We start from the raw sequence: 19,973 nt of genomic DNA on the forward strand, positions 1-19,973 counted from the left end.
GCCTTAAAGTGAGCTTAAGGCATGCTAAAGTGACCTCTCACACCATTTTGTCATGCCTTAAGTGCAGTTAAAGCTTGATAAATGAGTCACAAGGACATCATAGAGGCTTCACCCCGTTTTTATATAAGCTGCCTTAAAATGAGCTTAAGGCATGCTAAAGTGACCTCTCACACCATTTTGGCATGCCTTAAAACTTGATAAATCAGAGGCACAAGAACAACATAAAGGTTTCACCCTGGTTTTGTTTAATGCACCCTTAAGTGAGCTTAAGGCATACTAAAGTGGCCTCTCAGTGCATAGACTTCACCCCTGTTTTATATGGGGCACCTTAAAATGAGCCTAGAGCAAAAGTGACCTTTCACTCCATAGTATTGTCTGTCACTTTAGCATGCCTTCAGTGCAAATACATCTTTAAGATTTAAGGATACAGCAGGAACACCATAAAGGTTTTACCCTGGTTTTATTTAGGGAGCCTAAAGTGAGCTTAAGGCACGCTAGAGTGGCCTCTCAGTGCATACTATTGTGTGCCTTTTGGCATGCCTTAAGTGCAGTTAAAGCTTGATGAATCAGAGTCATGGGGACACTAAAGGCTTCACCCTGGTTTTATATGGAGCACCTTAAAATGAGCTTAGGGCATGCTAAAGTGATCTCTCAATCCATACTATTGTGTGTCATTTTGGCATGCCTTAAGTGCAGTTAAAGCTTGATAAATCAGAGGCATGGGGACATTTTACAGGGGTTTTGTATAAGCTGCCTTAAAATGAACTTAAGGCATGCTAAAGAGACCTCTCACACCATTTTGTCATGCCTTAAGTGCAGTAAAAGCTTGATAAATCAGAGGCATGGAGACACCATAAAGGTTTCACCCTGGTTTAGTTTAAGGCACCTCAAAGTGAGCTTAAGGCATGCTAAAGTGACCTCTCACACCATTTTGGCATGCCTTAAGTGCAGTTAAAGCTTGATAAATCAGGGGCATGGGGACACCATAAAGGCTTCACCCCTGTTTTTTATGGGGCACCTGAAAATGAGCTTAGGGCATGCCAAAGTGGCCTCTCACTTTATACTATGTTGTGTCATTTTGTCATGCCTTAAGTGCAGTTAAAGCTTGATAAATGAGCCACAAGGACATCATAGAGGCTTCACCCTGGTTTTATATAAGCTGCCTTAAAATGAGCTTAAGGCATGCTAAAGTGACCTCTCACACCATTTTGGCATGCCTTAAGCACAGTTATAGCTTGATAAATCATGCCATTTAATTCCCACAATCCTCTGCACACTAGCTGCAACTTCAAACCAGGATGGCGGTGCACTGGCTGCTCTTTAGGACACATTCCAGCCATGCACAGTGCAGCTCACAGCAGCCTCGGGAGACAAGCCGCGCGTTCAGTGATTTCAGTTCATTATGAGACTTCTCATTAAAATCCATTCCCCCCTCCTGTGGCTGCAGATTCATTGGGGCAACCCCCCCCCCCCCCCATCCCGGAGTGAACAGACAGAGAACTTAATTAAAATAGAAGGGGTGATCCCCTCTGATAAATGAGCTGTTATTTTTTAACAGCTGGGGGATGCGACACCCCGACCCGGCCGTCTCACTCCTCACGCTGCGTCTCTGCGCAGAAACAATTAAATCCCATTAATTTTCGGGGCGGCGGTGAAAAAAAAAAAAAAAATCTCTATTTTCCCTCTCGGCGGGGAATGCGTGTCAAAAAGCGTAACTCAGAACAGCCTCTGCGTGTCTCCAGCTGGCAGCCCTGCCCTGGGCCGGGGGCCAACATTCTGCCAGCGCTCCCGCCGTCCGCTGTCCACGGAGAAAAAAAGGGGGGGGGCATCCGCGCTCTGCACCTGTTCTGTGCCACCAGGGGGGATTTTGCTTTAACCCCCCATCAGCTGGGGGGGGGGGGGGTGTCCTGCGCTACGGACCACACAGGAACTGCGAAATACACTGATATAAAATACATACAAGCCAAAGGATTTTGTATGTCTGTCCATCCAGTCCTGAGAGTCACACAGCTTTGCCACACAGCACAGCCCTGTCTGCTAGGGGGGGGAGACCCGATTTGTGTCCCCTGCAATTAAGAAACACTGAAAGATCTTCCTGCAACTTGTGACTGGACAGTGAAAGGAGAAGCAGCTGCATGATGAGCTCACCGCTCTCTCCTCCTATCAGCATGCTTTATACAGCACAACTCTTTAGCGCCGTGTGCTGCTACGTTCTCTCCTAGTCTGAGCTCTGCTGTACAGGGACTGCAAAGGCCGTATTCAGCTACTTACACTCTATTGTATTATATTATACACTGCTCACAATATATATATATTTAATTATTATATTGTTTTATATTTTATTATGTTATGTTATAATATATTATACTATACTAGACTATATTATATTACATTATGTAATGCTATATTATAAGATATTAGATTATGTTACATTATATTATATTGTTTTCAATTTTACTATGTTATGTTATAATATATTATCTTATATTATATTATGCTATAATATACTTGACTATATTATATTATATTATATTATGTTACTGTAAATTATATTATTTTATATTATGTTAGGTTATGTTATATAATATTATATTATGTTATGGTATATTATATTATAAACTGTTATATTATTTTATACTATTATTAATATGTTAAATATTATATTATATTATAAACTGTTATATTATATTATACTATGGTATATTATATTATATTATATTATATTATATTATATTATGTTAAGTTATTTAATATAATATTATATTATGTTATGGAATATTATATTATAAACTGTTTTATTATTTTATACTATTATTAATATGTTAAATATTACATTATTTATTTTATATTATGCTATGGTATATTATATTATATTATACTATGGTATATTATATCATAAACTTTTATATTATTTTATACTATTATTATTATGTTAAATATTATATTATATTATAAACTGTTATATTATATTATGCTATGGTATATTATATTATTTTATATTATATTATATTATGTTAAATAATATTACATTATGTTATGGAATATTATATTATAAACTGTTATATTATTTTATACTATTATTAATATGTTAAATATATTATTTTATTTTATATTATGCTATGGTATTGGTATATTATATTATATTATATTATATTATACTATGGTATATTATATCATAAACTGTTATATTATTTTATACTATTATTAATATGTTAAATATTATATTATATAAAAAACTGTTATATTATATTATGCTATGGTATATTATATTATAAACTGTTATATTATTTTATACTATTATTAATATGTTAAATATTATATTATAAACTGTTATATTATATTATGCTAAGGTATATTATATTATTTTATGTTATATTATATTATGTTAAGTTATGTTATATAATATTATATTATGTTATGGTATATTATATTATAAACTGTTATATTATTTTATACTATTATTAATATGTTAAATATTATATTATTTTATTTTATATTATGCTATGGTATATTATATTATATTATATTATACTATGGTATATTATATCATAAACTGTTATATTATTTTATACTATTATTAATATGTTAAATATTATATTATATAAAAAACTGTTATATTATATTATGCTATGGTATATTATATTATAAACTGTTATATTATTTTATACTATTATTAATATGTTAAATATTATATTATAAACTGTTATATTATATTATGCTAAGGTATATTATATTATTTTATGTTATATTATATTATGTTAAGTTATGTTATATAATATTATATTATGTTATGGTATATTATATTATAAACTGTTATATTATTTTATACTATTATTAATATGTTAAATATTATATTATTTTATTTTATATTATGCTATGGTATATTATATTATATTATACTATGGTATATTATATCCTAACCTGTTATATTATTTTATACTATTATTAATATGTTAAATATTATATTATTTTATTTTATATTATGCTATGGTATATTATATTATATTATATTATACTATGGTATATTATATTATAAACTGTTATATTATTTTATACTATTATTAATATGTTAAATATTATATTATAAACTGTTATATTATATTATGCTAAGGTATATTATATTATTTTATGTTATATTATATTATGTTAAGTTATGTTATATAATATTATATTATGTTATGGTATATTATATTATAAACTGTTATATTATTTTATACTATTATTAATATGTTAAATATTATATTATTTTATTTTATATTATGCTATGGTATATTATATAATATTATATTATATTATATTATACTATGGTATATTATATAATAAACTGTTATATTATTTTATACTATTATTATTATGTTAAATATTATATTATAAACTGTTATATTATATTATGCTATGGTATATTATATTATATTATATTATATTTTGTTAAGTTATGTTATATAATATTATATTATATTATGGTATATTATATTATAAACTGTTATATTATTTTATACTATTATTAATATGTTAAATATTAAAATGTATTAGAATCCAGTGGGAAGTGTGGAAGCTCCTCAGGCATACTGTCCATACAATAACTGGGCGGGTGGAATATATTCAGTCATTGCCAGCAGAAGAGAAATCCCATCCCAGCCTCCCAGTCACACCAATCAGAGTGGACCTGTCAGTAACTTCACGAGTCTGTATGAATAAATTCCTGACATGTCACCATATACAGTGATGCCATCATTACCCTGTAAAAGCTTATCATTCAATAGCCATCCTTGAGCACAATCGTGTGACTTTGCCTAGGCTGAGATGATGTCACCAGTCTGCTGCAGGCAGAAGGCAGCATTTCCTCAGTCTCCTCCCCCAGGGACCACTCAGACTGCTACTTTGTAGCAAAGTGAGAGATCAGCAGGGGGCTGATCTGCGTCAGACATTTGTGTACACACAACCAAGAACTGCGCTGCCACCCAAATTTACATAATAGCGTCATCTCTGAGCCACCATCTGGGCCCAGAAAGTAGAATGTGACCCTGGGTGATGCCTGAGTAAATATGGCGCCCTTCTTCTGGAGAGCAGAGCAGATAAAGGCAGGTGTTACTTAGCATGCATTTTAGTAAGCCAGAAAAACAATTATTTTATGGATTGAGAGAATTCCAGATATAAAAATGACAGCTGGACGCGGAGGGGGGGGTTGGAATCGCACACGCTGTAATAAATACATACAGTTCGGGTTACATTACTTTATACAGCCATAAATCAGGAGACGGTGGCTTTTCCCAGAGTGGAAAACCCGCGCCGGTTTCCTCCAGGGAAAAAGGGAGCGCTGATGGAAAGGGATACTGCTCGGTGACCGGAGCAATAAAACATGGCCGCCCTCTCCCCTCCCCCCCACCGCGGGGAACAATACAGAGATATCCGTAACCTGATGGACGGGGGGGGGGGTTTAGTGATAGAAATATTCTCGTGGGAAGGAAGTGTACATTTCAATATTAAATGCCTTGGCTGATATTTTATTCATGGCGTTCACCGGGCCGCGCTGGCAGCGCTTAGGGCGGCGAGGAAAACGGACCCGGCTGACCCGGATCGCTGACCTTACCCAGCGTAAATGGGGCGCGGACAGACGTGTCAGACATTAGCCTGACTGCAGACAATTCTTTTCACATTTAGTTTATTTTCGTGCACTTAAGGCATGCTAAAGTGGCCTCTCTGTGTTCATTTTAGCATGCCGTAAAGCTAAGTATTTCGCCTTCCCTGGTTCCTCCTTCCTGTCCTAATCAACACGCACTTAAAATTATAAAAAAATTTCTAATTTCATGTAATGCCCTATTTTTAGACCCGGTGATGTCATCACTGGGTCTCTGTGCTTCTCTATGTAATGCAGGCAGATCCTGGCTGGTGGGAGGAGCCATGAGGGTGCTACACGTAGCTTTCTGAAACTATAACAGCCCCCTGTCTTAGTGCTCCTCATAGGAGGAGCCCTGATGCAAGCAAGGGGAGGAGTTGTGCCAAGAATGGAATGTCTTGATGGCAGTAGAGGGCGCTCTTAGGCAGACCGCCCTGGGTAACACCCTCATGTGATGCGGAGCCTGCTGTTTGAAAGAACTGAAATCTAGGAAATAAAAGGGGCGGGGCCAGGGATGCTCAGGCTGGGCAGGAAAGAGCGAGATGATGCCAGTAATGGGATGAGTTATGCAAAGAGCAGAATGCCTAGATGGCAGTAGAGGGCACTCTTAGGCAGAGCGCCCTGGGTAACGCCCTCATGTGATGCGGAGCCTGATGATTGAAAGAACTGAAATCTAGGAAATAAAAGGGGCGTGGTCAGGGATGCTCAGCCTGGGCAGGAAAGGGCTAGAAGATGTAAGAAGTGGGAGGAGTTATGCAAAGAGCAGAATGCCTTGATGGCAGTAGGGGGCTCTTCTAGGCAAGTCGCCCTGGGTAACGCCCTCATGTGATGCGGAGCCTGCTGATTGAAAGAACTGAAATCTAGGAAATAAAAGGGGCGTGGTCAGGGATGCTCAGCCTGGGCAGGAAAGGGCTAGAAGATGTAAGAAGTGGGAGGAGTTATGCAAAGAGCAGAATGCCTTGATGGCAGTAGGGGGCTCTTCTAGGCAAGTCGCGCTGGGTAACGCCCTCATGTGATGCGGAGCCTGCTGATTGAAAGAACTGAAATCTAGGAAATAAAAGGGGCGGGGCCAGGGATGCTCAGGCTTGACCGGGAAGGGCTAGATGATGTAAGAAGTGGGAGGAGTTATGCAAAGAGCAGAATGCCTAGATGGCAGTAGGGGGCGCTCTTAGGCAGACAGCCCTGGGTAATGCTCTCATGTGATGCTGAGCCTGCTGATTGAAAGAACTGAAATCTAGGAAATAAAAGGGGCGTGGCCAGGGATGCTGAGGCCGGGCAGGAAAGAGCTAGATGATGCCAGTAATGGGAGGAGTTATGCAAAGAGCAGAATGCCTAGATGCCAGTAGAGGGCGCTTCTAGGCAGGCTGCATACAGACCACCCCTGGATAACGCCATCATGTGATGCTGAGTCTGTATGTTTGAAAGAACTGAAATCTAGTGAAGGGGAGGGGCCAGGGACGGTCAGGCGGGCAGGTAAGGACTAGATGATGCTGGGTGTCCTTATACTAGGAAATGAGAAGGGCTTGCTGCAGTTTCCAGTGCACACTGTTAAAAGCTGCTTTCCACTCCATTGCAAAGACTTTGTGAAAGTCGTTATTTGCATAGGAATAGGCCCCACCCCCGCCAAGATATAGGCTTTGCAGTACTACTGTATGTGGGACTATATCTGGGCCTCCTGGAGACATTGCTCATTCGGATTGGTATTCCTAACAAGGTCCCTTTAAATAACCGCGCCACTGAAAAGGGATCTTGTTATGGGCGGAGCCTTGGTGGGCGGAGTCAGTCCCTCGCTTCTATGGCTTGGATACTCCCATAGCAGGAAACTCCTTGCCATAATTCCTGACCACTACAGACTGTGTGTCCAAGCTCCTCCCCTTACATTCTCCATAATATGCAGTAGTAATGAGGAGACCATTATAACACGCACTTTAAGCACGCAAACCCGGGAACTGGTGTAACTCTCTAGCACCCACCAAATGCTAAAAGATCGGTTTAGGGCGGAGTAACCCTTTAAGGGTGAAGGAAAATGTTAAGGAACTATGGTGTCCCATGAAAGCCAATCAGAAGCCGAGGATTGTTCTCTGCATATATTAAAGTATTGTACGTTCTGTTTCAAGAAGCGACTTGCCCTCGGGTTGGGGTTGGCAATGTGCGGAACAGACGAGACATAAAATAAGATCAAAAATTTCTCCGGATTTCCAGACGCTTTCCCCCGACTTCGCCAACTCTAACAATCCTATTAAAACAAAACCTTCCCTCCGCTTTGATATCTGGAGGAGTTTACGGGGAATGTTTAAGCTTCTGAATTTTTCATGAACCTCATAGACTGGAGGAGTTCACACAAATCATAATCTTTTAAGAGTGTTCTTCTCACTGACCACCAATGTGAGGAAATTCTTCGCACTGACCACCAATGGAAGGGACATTCTTCCCACTGACCACCAATGTAGGGAACATTTGTCCCACTGATCACCGATGTAAGGAGCATTCTTCCCACTGACCACCAATGTAAGGAACATTCTTCCCACTGACCACCAATGGAGGAACATTCTTCTCACTGACCACCAATGGAGGAACATTCTTCTCACTGACCACCAATGTAAGGAGAATTCTTCTCACCGACCACCAATGGAAGGAACGTTCTTCCCACTGACCACCAATGGAAGGAGCGTTCTTCTCACTGACCACCAATGTAAGGGACATTCTTCTCACTGATCACCAATGTAAGGGGCATTCTTCCCACTGACCACCAATGTAAGGAGCATTCTTCCCACTGACCACCAATGTAAGGAACATTCTTCCCACTGACCACCAATGGAAGGAGCATTCTTCCCACTGACCACCAATGTAAGGGACATTCTTCCCACTGACCACCAATGTAAGGAGCATTCTTCCCACTGACCACCAATGTAAGGAACATTCTTCCCACTGACCACCAATGGAAGGAGCATTCTTCTCACTGACCACCAATGGAAGGAGCATTCTTCTCACTGACCACCAATGGAAGGAGCGTTCTTCTCACTGACCACCAATGTAAGGAGCATTCTTCCCACTGATCACCAATGGAAGGCTTCTTCTCACTGACCACCAAGGGAAGGAGCGTTCTTCACACTGACCACCAATGAAAGGAGCGTTCTTCACACTGACCACCAATGTAAGGAACATTCTTCCCACTGGCCACCAATGTAAGGAACATTCTTCCCACTGGCCACCAATGTAAGGGACATTCTTGCCACTGACCACCAATGTAAGGGACATTCTTGCCACTGACCACCAATGTAATGGACATTCTTCTTCCTGACAACCAATGTAAGGAGCATTCTTCTCACTGACCACCAATGTAAGGGACATTCTTCCCACTGACCACCAATGTAAGGAACATTCTTCTTCCTGACAACCAATGTAAGGAGCATTCTTCTCACTGACCACCAATGTAAGGGACATTCTTCCCACTGATCACCAATGTAAGGGACATTCTTCCCACTGATCACCAATGTAAGGGACATTATTCTCACTGACTGCCAATGTAAGGAATATTTTTCTAATGACCCCCAATGGACTACTCTTGGAAGGGGTTCCTTTGGAGTAAAATTTGACAAAGGCTGATCTCTGCTATCTTTACACTAATAAGGAACCTGAAATGTCCCATGTATGTATATGGAATTTGCGTTGCGTGCTTAGTAACACTTTGTGCACAAAACAATTTCACAAGTCGATCGTCTGCAGCTGCCAAAGTCTTTCTGAGTTAATTATTTTTTGCCATTGCCTGCTCAGTTGTACATCCCCCGTTATAATCCAAATTTCCCTGTCGGTGGGGAGGGCAGGCATGTTGTTTGGAATGAATCCTGTTACAATGTAACTCATTAGCAATTTAAGAGAGACATCTTCTCCAGGCCAAGTGTGCAGGCTGTTTGCATCACAATGCGGGAGGAAGTGACAGTAAGCTCTTGGGGTGCGGAAAGGTGAAAATCTTTCTATAGATCGAGCTGAATATATCCTGAATATAGGCAACAAGTTTAAGAGCTGTATACGAAATATATATAATATATATTTCATGAACAGGTGCTTTTAGGTACCTACAAGCTTATGAGCTGAGGATACCCCTAGGAAACAATCGTCTGGAAAGTAATAAAGGATTTCCCCCCGAAAGTCTTATTTTAGGTATAGGTGGAGCTTGGTGGGCTTGGTGAGTCAACCATTGACTTCCTTTAGGTCTTGAATATCCCAAAAGTAGGATCTCCATAACTCCAAACTCTGTTCCTGTCCCCCTGGGGCTTTAGGGGGTTTCCATCTAAATTAAGCAGGTATGGTGGGAACCCCTCATAATGGGCACAGCAGGTATACAGACCCAGGAACTCAGCACGGGGATGGTAGGAACTCCATAATGCGCAACATGGGTTTGCAGACCCAGAAAGTCATCCCAGGGATGGTGGGAACCCCTCATGATGGGCACAGGAGGTGTACAGACCTGGGAGCCCAACACAGGGATGATGGAAACTCCTCATAAAGGACACAGCAACAGTGGGACCTGGTAACTCAATACAGGGATGGTGGGACCCCTCATAATGGGCACAGCAGGTGTACAGACCCGGGAACTCAGCACAGGGATGGTAGGAACTCCTCATAATGGGCACAGCAGGTGTACAGACCTGGGAACTCAGCACCGGGATGGTGGAAATCTCTCATAATGAGCACAGCTGGGTCACAGACCCAGGAATTTATCACAGGGATAGTGGGAACCCTCTCATAATGGGCACAGCAGGAGTCCAGACCTGGGAACTCAGCACAGGGATGGTGGGAACTCCTCAGAAAGGACACAATAGGAATGGAGACCTGGTAACTCAGTACAGGGATGGTGGGGACCCCTCATAATGGGCGCAGTGGGAGTGCACAACCAGTAACTCAGCACAGGGATGGTGGTATTCACTCATAATGGGCACAGTAGGAGTGCAGACCCGAGAACTTAACACAGGGATGGTGGAAAACCTTCATAATGGGCACAACAGGTGTACAGCCTCGGGAACTCAGCACTGTGATGGTGAGGACCCCTCATACTGGGTACAGCAGGTATACAGACCAGGGATCTCAGCATAGGGATGGTGGGAACCCCTCATAATGGGCACTGCAGGTGTACAGACCTGGGAACCCAGTACAGGGATGGTGGAAACCCCTCATAATGGGTACAGCAGGTGTACAGACCTGGGAACCCAGTACAGGGATGGTGGAAACCCCTCATAATGGGTACAGCAGGTGTACAGACATGGGAACTCAGCACAGGGATGGTGGGAACCCCTCATAATGAGCACATTAGGTGGAAATTTTTCACAAAGAACTTATGAATGAGAGACTAAAAAAAAAAAAAAAAAAATTGTCCTAAAGTATGACCCTCCAGCATCTATCAAAAACACTTTAAGGTTTGCATGGCTACCTGAAAAGATAGCTGTAGGCATTGCTGGTTGAGGACCCCTCACCCAACTGCTATGATTATCCCCCTGATAGGAAGTGGGATTGGATGCATGTTCTCCGTAAGCCTAAACACGGATGGTCATGGTCACCCACTAGGACCAAACCAAATTAGGGATGCGCTGGCCAGGAAAGTTGGTTGGATCCCGTTTCAACATCATCCGTCAACATCTACGTCCTTCCTTCCCAGGAATATCTGATGTTCCCCAATTCCACCAATATCTGCTGGACTGGACATTGATGAACTATAGCCTAATATCACCCATATATGTAACAGTTCTCATGATATACATTTGTGGACACCCAGCCATCACACCTTTTTTGGGCTTGTTGAATATATATCACTCCAAAACCATGGCCCTTAATATGAAGTTGGCCACAACTTGCTATAGCAGCCTCCACCCTTCTGGGAAGGCTTTCCTTAAGATTCGGGAGGGCGCCTGGGGGAATTTGTGTCTATTCAGCCAAAAGAACATTTATGAGGTCAGGTACCGATGTTGAATGAGAAGACCTGACTCACAATTGTGCTCCAATTCTTCCTAAAGGTGTTCAGTAGGGTTGAGGTCAGGGCTAAGTTCCTTGACGCCAAACTAGCCAAACCATGTCTATGGTGCTGGCCACCATTTCTGAAATCGGGAACCAATGTTGGATAAGAAGACCTGGCTCACAATTGGTGTTCCAATTCATCCCAAAGGTGATCAGTAGGGTTGAGGTCAGGGCTAAGTTCCTCGACGCCAAACTGGCCAAACAATGTCTATGGTGCCGGCCACCATTTCTGAAATCGGGAACCAATGTTGGATAAGAAGACCTGGCTCACAATTGGTGTTCCAATTCATCCCAAAGGTGATCAGTAGGGTTGAGGTCAGGGCTCTGTGTAGGTCACTCAAGTTCCTCAACGCCAAACTGGCCAAACAATGTCTATGGTGCTGGCCATCATTTGTGAAATCAGGAACCAATGTTGGATAAGAAGAACTGGCTCACATTTGGTGTTCCAATTCTTACCAAAGGTGATCAGTAGGTTTGAGGTCAGGGCTCTCTGCCGGACACTTAAGTTTCTCAACACGAAACTGGTGAAACCATATCTTTATGAAGCTGGCCACCATTCATGAGGTCAGGTGCTGATGTGGGCTCGGAAGAGAAGACCTGGCTCACAATCAGTGTTCCAATTCATCCTAAGGTGTTCTGTAGGTTTGAGGTCATGGATTTGTGCAGGACACTCAAGTTCCTCCACTCCAAACTAATCAAACCACATCTTCATGGAGCTGGCTTTGTCCACAGGGGCACCGTCATGATGGAACGAAAAAGAACCTTCACTAAACTGTTAACACAAGATTGGAAGAGTCCAATTGTCTACAATATCTTTTTATGTTGTAGTATTAACAGTTCCCTTTACTGGAAACACCCAAACTCAACCATTTGGAGGGGGTCCACGTACTTTTCGCCATATAGTGTACATCAACCTCTGTGCTAAAGAAGCTTGCAATCTAATGTTTTTTCTCTTGGTAACACAGACATAAGAGCCAGTCCAAGCCTTTTAACTGCTGGAATGAGGAAACCCTCACAAGTAAAGGGAGCTCCTAGATGGTAACTGAACCCAGGACCCCAGTTTTAGGTCTTATATCCCCCAAAAAAAATAAATAAATAAATAAATAGAAAAAAATTATATATATACATATATATATATATATATATATATATATTTTTTTTTTTTTTTTCTTTTTAATTTATTTATTTAATTTTTATTTACTAAATAAAAAAATATATAAAAAAATAATATATATATATATATATATATATATATATATATTTTTTTTTTATTTATTAAATAAAAATATATATTAAAGAAAAAAAGTATATATATATATATATATATATATATATATATATATATATATATATATATATATATTAAATTTATTTATTTATTTTTTATTTACAAAATAAAAACATATATTAAAGAAAAAACAAATATATATATATATATATATATATATATATATATATATATATATATATAATTTTTTTATATATATTTTTATTTAGTAAATAAAAATATATATTAAAGAAAAAAGAAATATATATATATATATATATATATATATATATATATATATATATATATATAATTTTTTATATATATTTTTTATTTAGTAAATAAAAATTAAATAAATAAATTAAAAAGAAAAAAGAAATATATATATACCAGCTCTACATATTACACAATAATTCTCTGAATTAGTGTGGGGAGACCCTAAAACCCTAATATCTGGAGGTATTTTAGGATGTGGTGTGATATATTGAGATGATTATCTGTGTATTAGGGAGAAGTATAATTTCAAAGTTCTCATTATCTATGTATTAGAAAAATGCATCAGACATGGATCTTTTCACCTCTGGGTATTAGGAGAGGTCAGGACAGATATTCATCCAATCGATATTACAAGAGAAAATAAATCAATCTAATATCATAGGATGAAGCGTCTTCTGTGTTTTAGGAAGAGGTATAAGATTCAGAATTCTCAATGTCTGTGTATTAGAATACTGCTCCAGACCAGGATCTCTTCATCTCTGTGTATTGGGAGAGGGTAGGGCATATATATATATATATATATATATATATATATATATATATATCAAGGAATGAAGTATCAATCTGATATCTTAGAATGGGATATTGATCTGTGCATTAGGGCAAGGAATAATCATATATGAATCTAAAACCTGCGTATTAGGTCACAATATATGAATGATCAATCCGTTGTTAGGATATATCTGTGTATGAGACGTGGATCTCTTCATCTCTGTCTATTAGGAGAGGTTGGGATCTATAATAATCCAATCAATATTACAAAGTAGAAAGTATCAATCTGATATCCTAGGATGAGGCATGGGGTATTGATCTGATTATCTGTGTATTAGGAAGAGGTGTAAGATTCAATGTTCTCATTTTCTGTGTATTAGGATATTATATCAGACATGGATCTCTTACTATCTGTATATTAGGAGGGGGTAGGATATATCATAATCCAATGAATATTACAAGATACAAAATATCAATCTGATATCAGTGCGTGGAATATTGATCTGATTATCTGTGTATTAGGAACGGAAGAGATGGAACATTCAATCCTCTCATTATCTTTGTATTAGGATAATGTATTGGTCATGGATCTCTTACACTGTGTATTAGGAGGAGGTAAGACATATCATAATAATCCAATAAATATTATACAATAATAAATATCAGTCTAATATCTGTATGGGGAATATTGATCTGATTATCTGTGTATTAGGATAATGTATCGGACATGGATCTCTTCCTATCTGTATATTAGGAGGGGTAGGACATATCATAATCCAATGACTATTACAAGATACAAAATATCAATCTGATATCAGTGAGTGGAATATTGATCTGATTATCTGTCTATTTTTGATGTAACACTCAATGCTCTCATTATCTGTGTATTAGGATAATGTATTGGACATGGATCCCTTAGACTGTGTATTAAGAGGAGGTAAGACATATCATAATCCAATAAATATTACACAATAATAAATATCATTCTAATATCTGTACGGGGAATATTGATCTGATTATCTGTGTATTAGGATAATGTATCAGATATGGATCTCTCCATATCTGTATATTAGGAAGGAGGTAGGACATATCATAATCCAATAAATATTACACAATATTAAATATCAATGTGGGGAATATTGATCTGATTATCTGTATATTAGGATAATGTATCAGACATGGCTTTCTCCATATCTGTATATTAGGAGGGGGTAGGACATATCACAATCCAATAAATATTACACAATATTAAATATCAATGTGGGGAGTATTGATCTGATTATCTGTGTATTAGGATAATGTATCAGACATGGATCTCTCCATATCTGTATATTAGGAGGGGGTAGGACATATCATTATCCAATGGCTATCACAAGGCTTGAAATATGAATTGGATATCATAGGATGTGGCATTGGATATTGATCTGATCATCTGTATATTGGGGCAAGGTATAAGCATATATGGATCTAAAACCTGTAAATTAGGGCACAATACATGAATGATCAATCTGATGTTAGGATGAAGGGTGGGACATTCATCTCATTCTTTGTGCAAAAGGGCCACTTTACCACTTTGTGGTCCGCCGCAGTGCATTTCCGTACCGTATTTCACACGCTATCACGCATTGCGTCATTGCAGCCCATTCACTTTGAGTTGCCAGCCCGCGCATGGCCAGTATAAAGAAACCCGGACCTGCTGCAGTTCTAAATAAATGGAACCGCATTGCAAATGACCGGTATTGTGCGTTGCTGTAAATGTTTAGGTATGAAGGGGCCAGCTATGAATTCTATGTATTAGCGTACAATAGAGATGTCTAATGTCTTTGTATTACTATATGGGGATGAAAAAAAAAATCAATGTATCAGAACACGATAGGAGAGAAAAAAATTAGATATCTATGCAAAACTGAAGTTTTTGATGAAAATCATTCCGTATTACGATGAGTCGTGTTATGACAAGATTACCCGGTATCAGTATTAGGACCAGTCTTGGTATCTGTATTAGGACCAATCATGGTATCTGTATTAGGATGGGTCTTGGAATCTGTATTAGGCTGGGTCTAAGTATCTGTATTAAGATTGGTCTTGATATCAGTACTAGGACCTGTTTTGGAATCTATACTAGACTGGTCTTCATAACTGTTCTAGGTCCAGTCTGGGTATCTGTATTAGGACAGATCTTGGAATCTGTATGAGGACTGGTCTTGCTATCTGTATTAGGACTGGTCTTGGTATCTGTATTAGAACTGGTCTTGATATCAGTAGTAGAACCAGTCTTGGTATCTCTACCAGCACCAGTCTTGGTATCTGTACTAGGACCAGCCTTGGTATCTGTACTAGGACCAGTCTTGGTATCTGTATTAGAACCAATTGTGGTATCTGTATTAGAACTGGTCTTGATATCAGTACTAGAACCAGTCTTGGTATCTCTACCAGCACCAGTCTTGGTATCTGTACTAGGACCAGTCATGGTATCTGTATTAGAACCAATCATGGTATCTGTATTATAACCAATCATATTATCTGTATTATGACCAGTCTCAGTATCTGTATTAGGACCAGCCTTGATATCTGTATTAGAACGGGTCTTGGAATCTGTATTAGGATGGGTCTTGGAATCTGTATTAGGCTGGGTCTAAGTATCTGTATTAAGATTGGTCTTGATATCAGTACTAGGACCAGTCTTGGTATCTCTACCAGCACCAGTCTTGGTATCTGTACTAGGACCAATCTTGTTATCTGTATTAGGATGGGTTTAAATATTTGTATTAGGACTGGTCTTGGTATCCGTATTAGGACCAGCCTTGATATCCGTATTAGGACCAGCCTTGATATCAGTATTAGGACCAGCCTTGATATCTGTATTAGGACCAGCCTTGATATCTGTATTAGGACCAGCCTTGATATCTGTATTAGGACCAGCCTTGATATCTGTATTAGGACCAGCCTTGATATCTGTATTAGGACCAGCCTTGATATCTGTATTAGGACCCACCTTGATATCTTTATGAGCACCAGCCTTGATATCTGTATTAGGACCAACCTTGATATCTGTATTAGGACCAGCCTTGATATCTGTATTAGGACCAGTCTCAGTATCTGTACTAGGACCAGTACTGATATCTATATTAGAATGGTCTTCGTATCAGTATTAGGACCAATCTTTGTATTTTTGTATTCAGATTGGTCTTGGTATCTGTATCAGGACGGGTCCATGTTTTTGTACTAGCACTGGTCTTCGTATCCATATTAGGATCAGTCTTGGTATCTGTATTAGAACTGGGCTTGGTATCTGTACTAGGACCTGTCTTGGTGTCCATATTAGCACCAGTCTTGATATCGGTATTAAGACCAGTCTTGGTATCCGTATTAGGACCTGTCTTCGTACCTCTGCTAGGACTGGTCTTGGTATCTGAATTAAAACTGGTCTTGGTATCTGAATTAGATCCAGTCCTGGTATCTTTATTAGAATCAGTTATGGTATCTGTATTAGGACCAGTCTTGATATCTGTATTAGGACCAGCCTTGATATCTGTATTAGGACCAGCTTTGATATCTGTATTAGGACCAGCCTTGATATCTGTATTAGGACCAGCCTTGATATCTGTATTAGGACCAGTCTTACTATCTGTATTAGGACCAGCCTTGATATCTGTATTAGGACCAGCCTTGATATCTGTATTAGGACAAATACAAATCAGATGATATGTAGAAATCTATTGATATTCTTGTTTTAGAAAAAGATATTTGTGTAGTAGATCATGTCTCATTTGGATATCATGTCTCCCTTGATATCTATTAGAAAGCAAAAAAAAAAAAAAAAAAACATTGATATCTGCCTATCATCCTCCAGGTCAATATTAGGACCAGGGAGTAAATTCAACAAATTACAGACTTGGATTATGGATCATCACGCCCGACCTGAAAACCTAAAGCCGCCCTAGGCTAATTCGGCATGCAATAAGCAGCGAGGAAGACGTATCGCCGGTACGTGCTCACTCACCCAACGCCTTCAGGAGCTCCTCGAAATTTTCAGAATATTTCATCTTCCAGTTCCCAGAGAAGTTGGGCATCTTTGGGTTAAGTCGGAGGACCAGGCGACAAGGAGGAAAAGAAGAGTTGAGGTATTCTGCACGCGAAAAACGAGAGCGAGAGCACGCCTGGGGCTCAGTCACCTTTCTGCAATTTTCAGATGGAAAAAAAAAAGGTTGATGAGATCAGCAGGAGTCTGGACGTGTCAGTCTGGGATATCCTCTTTGTATAATGGTGGCTCCCTGAGTCAGTCTGCCTGCCCAATCTCTGCAGGTTCAACAAATGCGATCCACAGCATGCTGCTGTCTATATATACTCACCCCCCCCCCCCTCCTCCTCCTGGATCTCAAACTTCCCTCTGCCATTCACACCCCCCCTCCCCACCGCTCTTCTGTGCTTCCCTTGGGAGGAGCAACACAACAAAACCTTTACCAGTCCCACCTGGTGGCTTTATCTTACATACCACCACCTACTTAAAAAGTACAACAAAAGGCAAAAAAGAAAAACTGTTTAACTTAAGCTGAAAATTAACTCACTGTAAAAGATTAAGCTGAGCTGACAGCTGCCTCAGTTTTTAAGTCTACGGTTGAAGCTGATGGTGTCCAACGGAAAGCCCAAGTGACCAAGTGGATAGGGTGGACAAGTGTCTACGGGGTTTTCCCCCCTTGAAATAAGCTGCATCCTAATCCTTCCCTTTTTTGCTTTGCATAAGTTGGTAAAGCTGAGCATTTGCAGTTACAGCGAACGGGCAGGTCTAGGGGGCTTTGTGTGGCCCCTTACGTGCCTTCATCCCTTGCCTTGGAGGGTCTATCTTCGGGGGAGACCTTCCCCTAGTTCACACTACCCCTCTATGTAACTCCAACACTAACTCTCCCTGTAACCTCAACACTAACTCTCCCTGTGACCCCAACACTAACCCTCCCTGTAACCCCAACACTAACTCTCCCTGTAACCTCAACACTAACCCTCCCTGTAACCCCAACACTAACCCTCCCTGTAACCCCAACACTAACCCTCCCTGTAACCCCAACACTAACCCTCCCTGTAACCCCAACACCAACTCTCCCTGTAACCCCAACACTAACTCTCCCTGTAACCCCAACACTAACTCTCTCTGTAACCCCAACACTTGCCCTCTCTGTAACTCTATCACTAACCCTCCCTGTACCATACACCAACCCTCCATGTAACACTAACACTAACTTTCCCTATACCCCTACACTAGCGCTCCATGCAACCCCAACACTAACTCTCCCTGTACCCCTACACTAACCCTCCCTGTAACCCCAACACTAACCCTCCCTGTAACCCCAACACTAACTCTCCCTGCACCCCTAATACTAACTCTCCCTGTACAACATTAGCCCTCCCTGTACCCCAACACTAGCTCTCTCTGTAACCCCTACACTAACCCTCCTTTAACCCTCACACTAACCCTCCCTGTAACCCCAACACTAACCCTCCCTGTAACCCCAATACTAACTCTCCCTGCACCCCTAATACTAACTCTCCCTGTACAACATTAGCCCTCCCTGTACCCCAACCCTAGCTCTCTCTGTAACCCTCACACTAACCCTCCCTGTAACCCCAACACTAACCCTCCCTGTAACCCCAACACTAACCCTCCCTGTAACCCCAACACTAACTCTCCCTGCACCCCTAATACTAACTCTCCCTGTACAACATTAGCCCTCCCTATACCCCAACACTAGCTCTCTCTGTAACCCCAACACTAACCCTCCTTTAACCCTCACACTAACCCTCCCTGTAACCCCAACACTAACCCTCCCTATAACCCCAATACTAACTCTCCCTGAACCCCTAATACTAACTCTCCCTGTACAACATTAGCCCTCCCTGTACCCCAACACTAGCTCTCTCTGTAACCCTCACACTAACCCTCCCTGTAACCCCAACACTAACCCTCCCTGTAGCCCCAACACTAACTCTCCCTGTACCTCTAACACTAACCCTCCCTGTAACCTTAACACTAACCCTCCTTGTAACCCCAACATTAACTCTCCCTGTACTCCCTAAAACTGATTCATTTACGTCCATTCAACGGTTTGTCATTTGAAATTTGGTCAATACATGATGGCAGAATCGTTTTGCTCTCACGACAGGCCCGGTTCTCGGGATCACTGCTCCGCGCCCTTTCATCCCCGAGACCCCACATTTTTATCAGCTGTAGGGGAGCGTCTTGGCTACCTATGATAATTTTTTGGGGTCTCCAGCACCTTTGGTTCGCCCGTGACAGCAATTTTCCCACGGTGGTGTGTG

General features: G+C 40.0%; 1 protein-coding gene across 1 annotated transcript in view; it reads right to left on the reverse strand.

Moving 5' to 3' along the window:
- Positions 1–17,989, reverse strand: part of CRABP2 (cellular retinoic acid binding protein 2) — a 52,262-nt gene extending 34,273 nt beyond the window's left edge. The window contains exon 1 of the mRNA XM_082242889.1: positions 17,665–17,989. Within this exon, the coding sequence (XP_082099015.1) occupies positions 17,665–17,734 (70 nt within the window). The 5' untranslated portion in view covers positions 17,735–17,989. The remainder of the gene's footprint in view (positions 1–17,664) is intronic.
- Between the last annotated feature and the right edge of the window lie 1,984 nt (positions 17,990–19,973).

This window comes from Pelophylax lessonae (assembly GCF_965119305.1).
Source record: "Pelophylax lessonae genome assembly, chromosome: 13".
Lineage (NCBI taxonomy): Eukaryota > Metazoa > Chordata > Amphibia > Anura > Ranidae > Pelophylax > Pelophylax lessonae.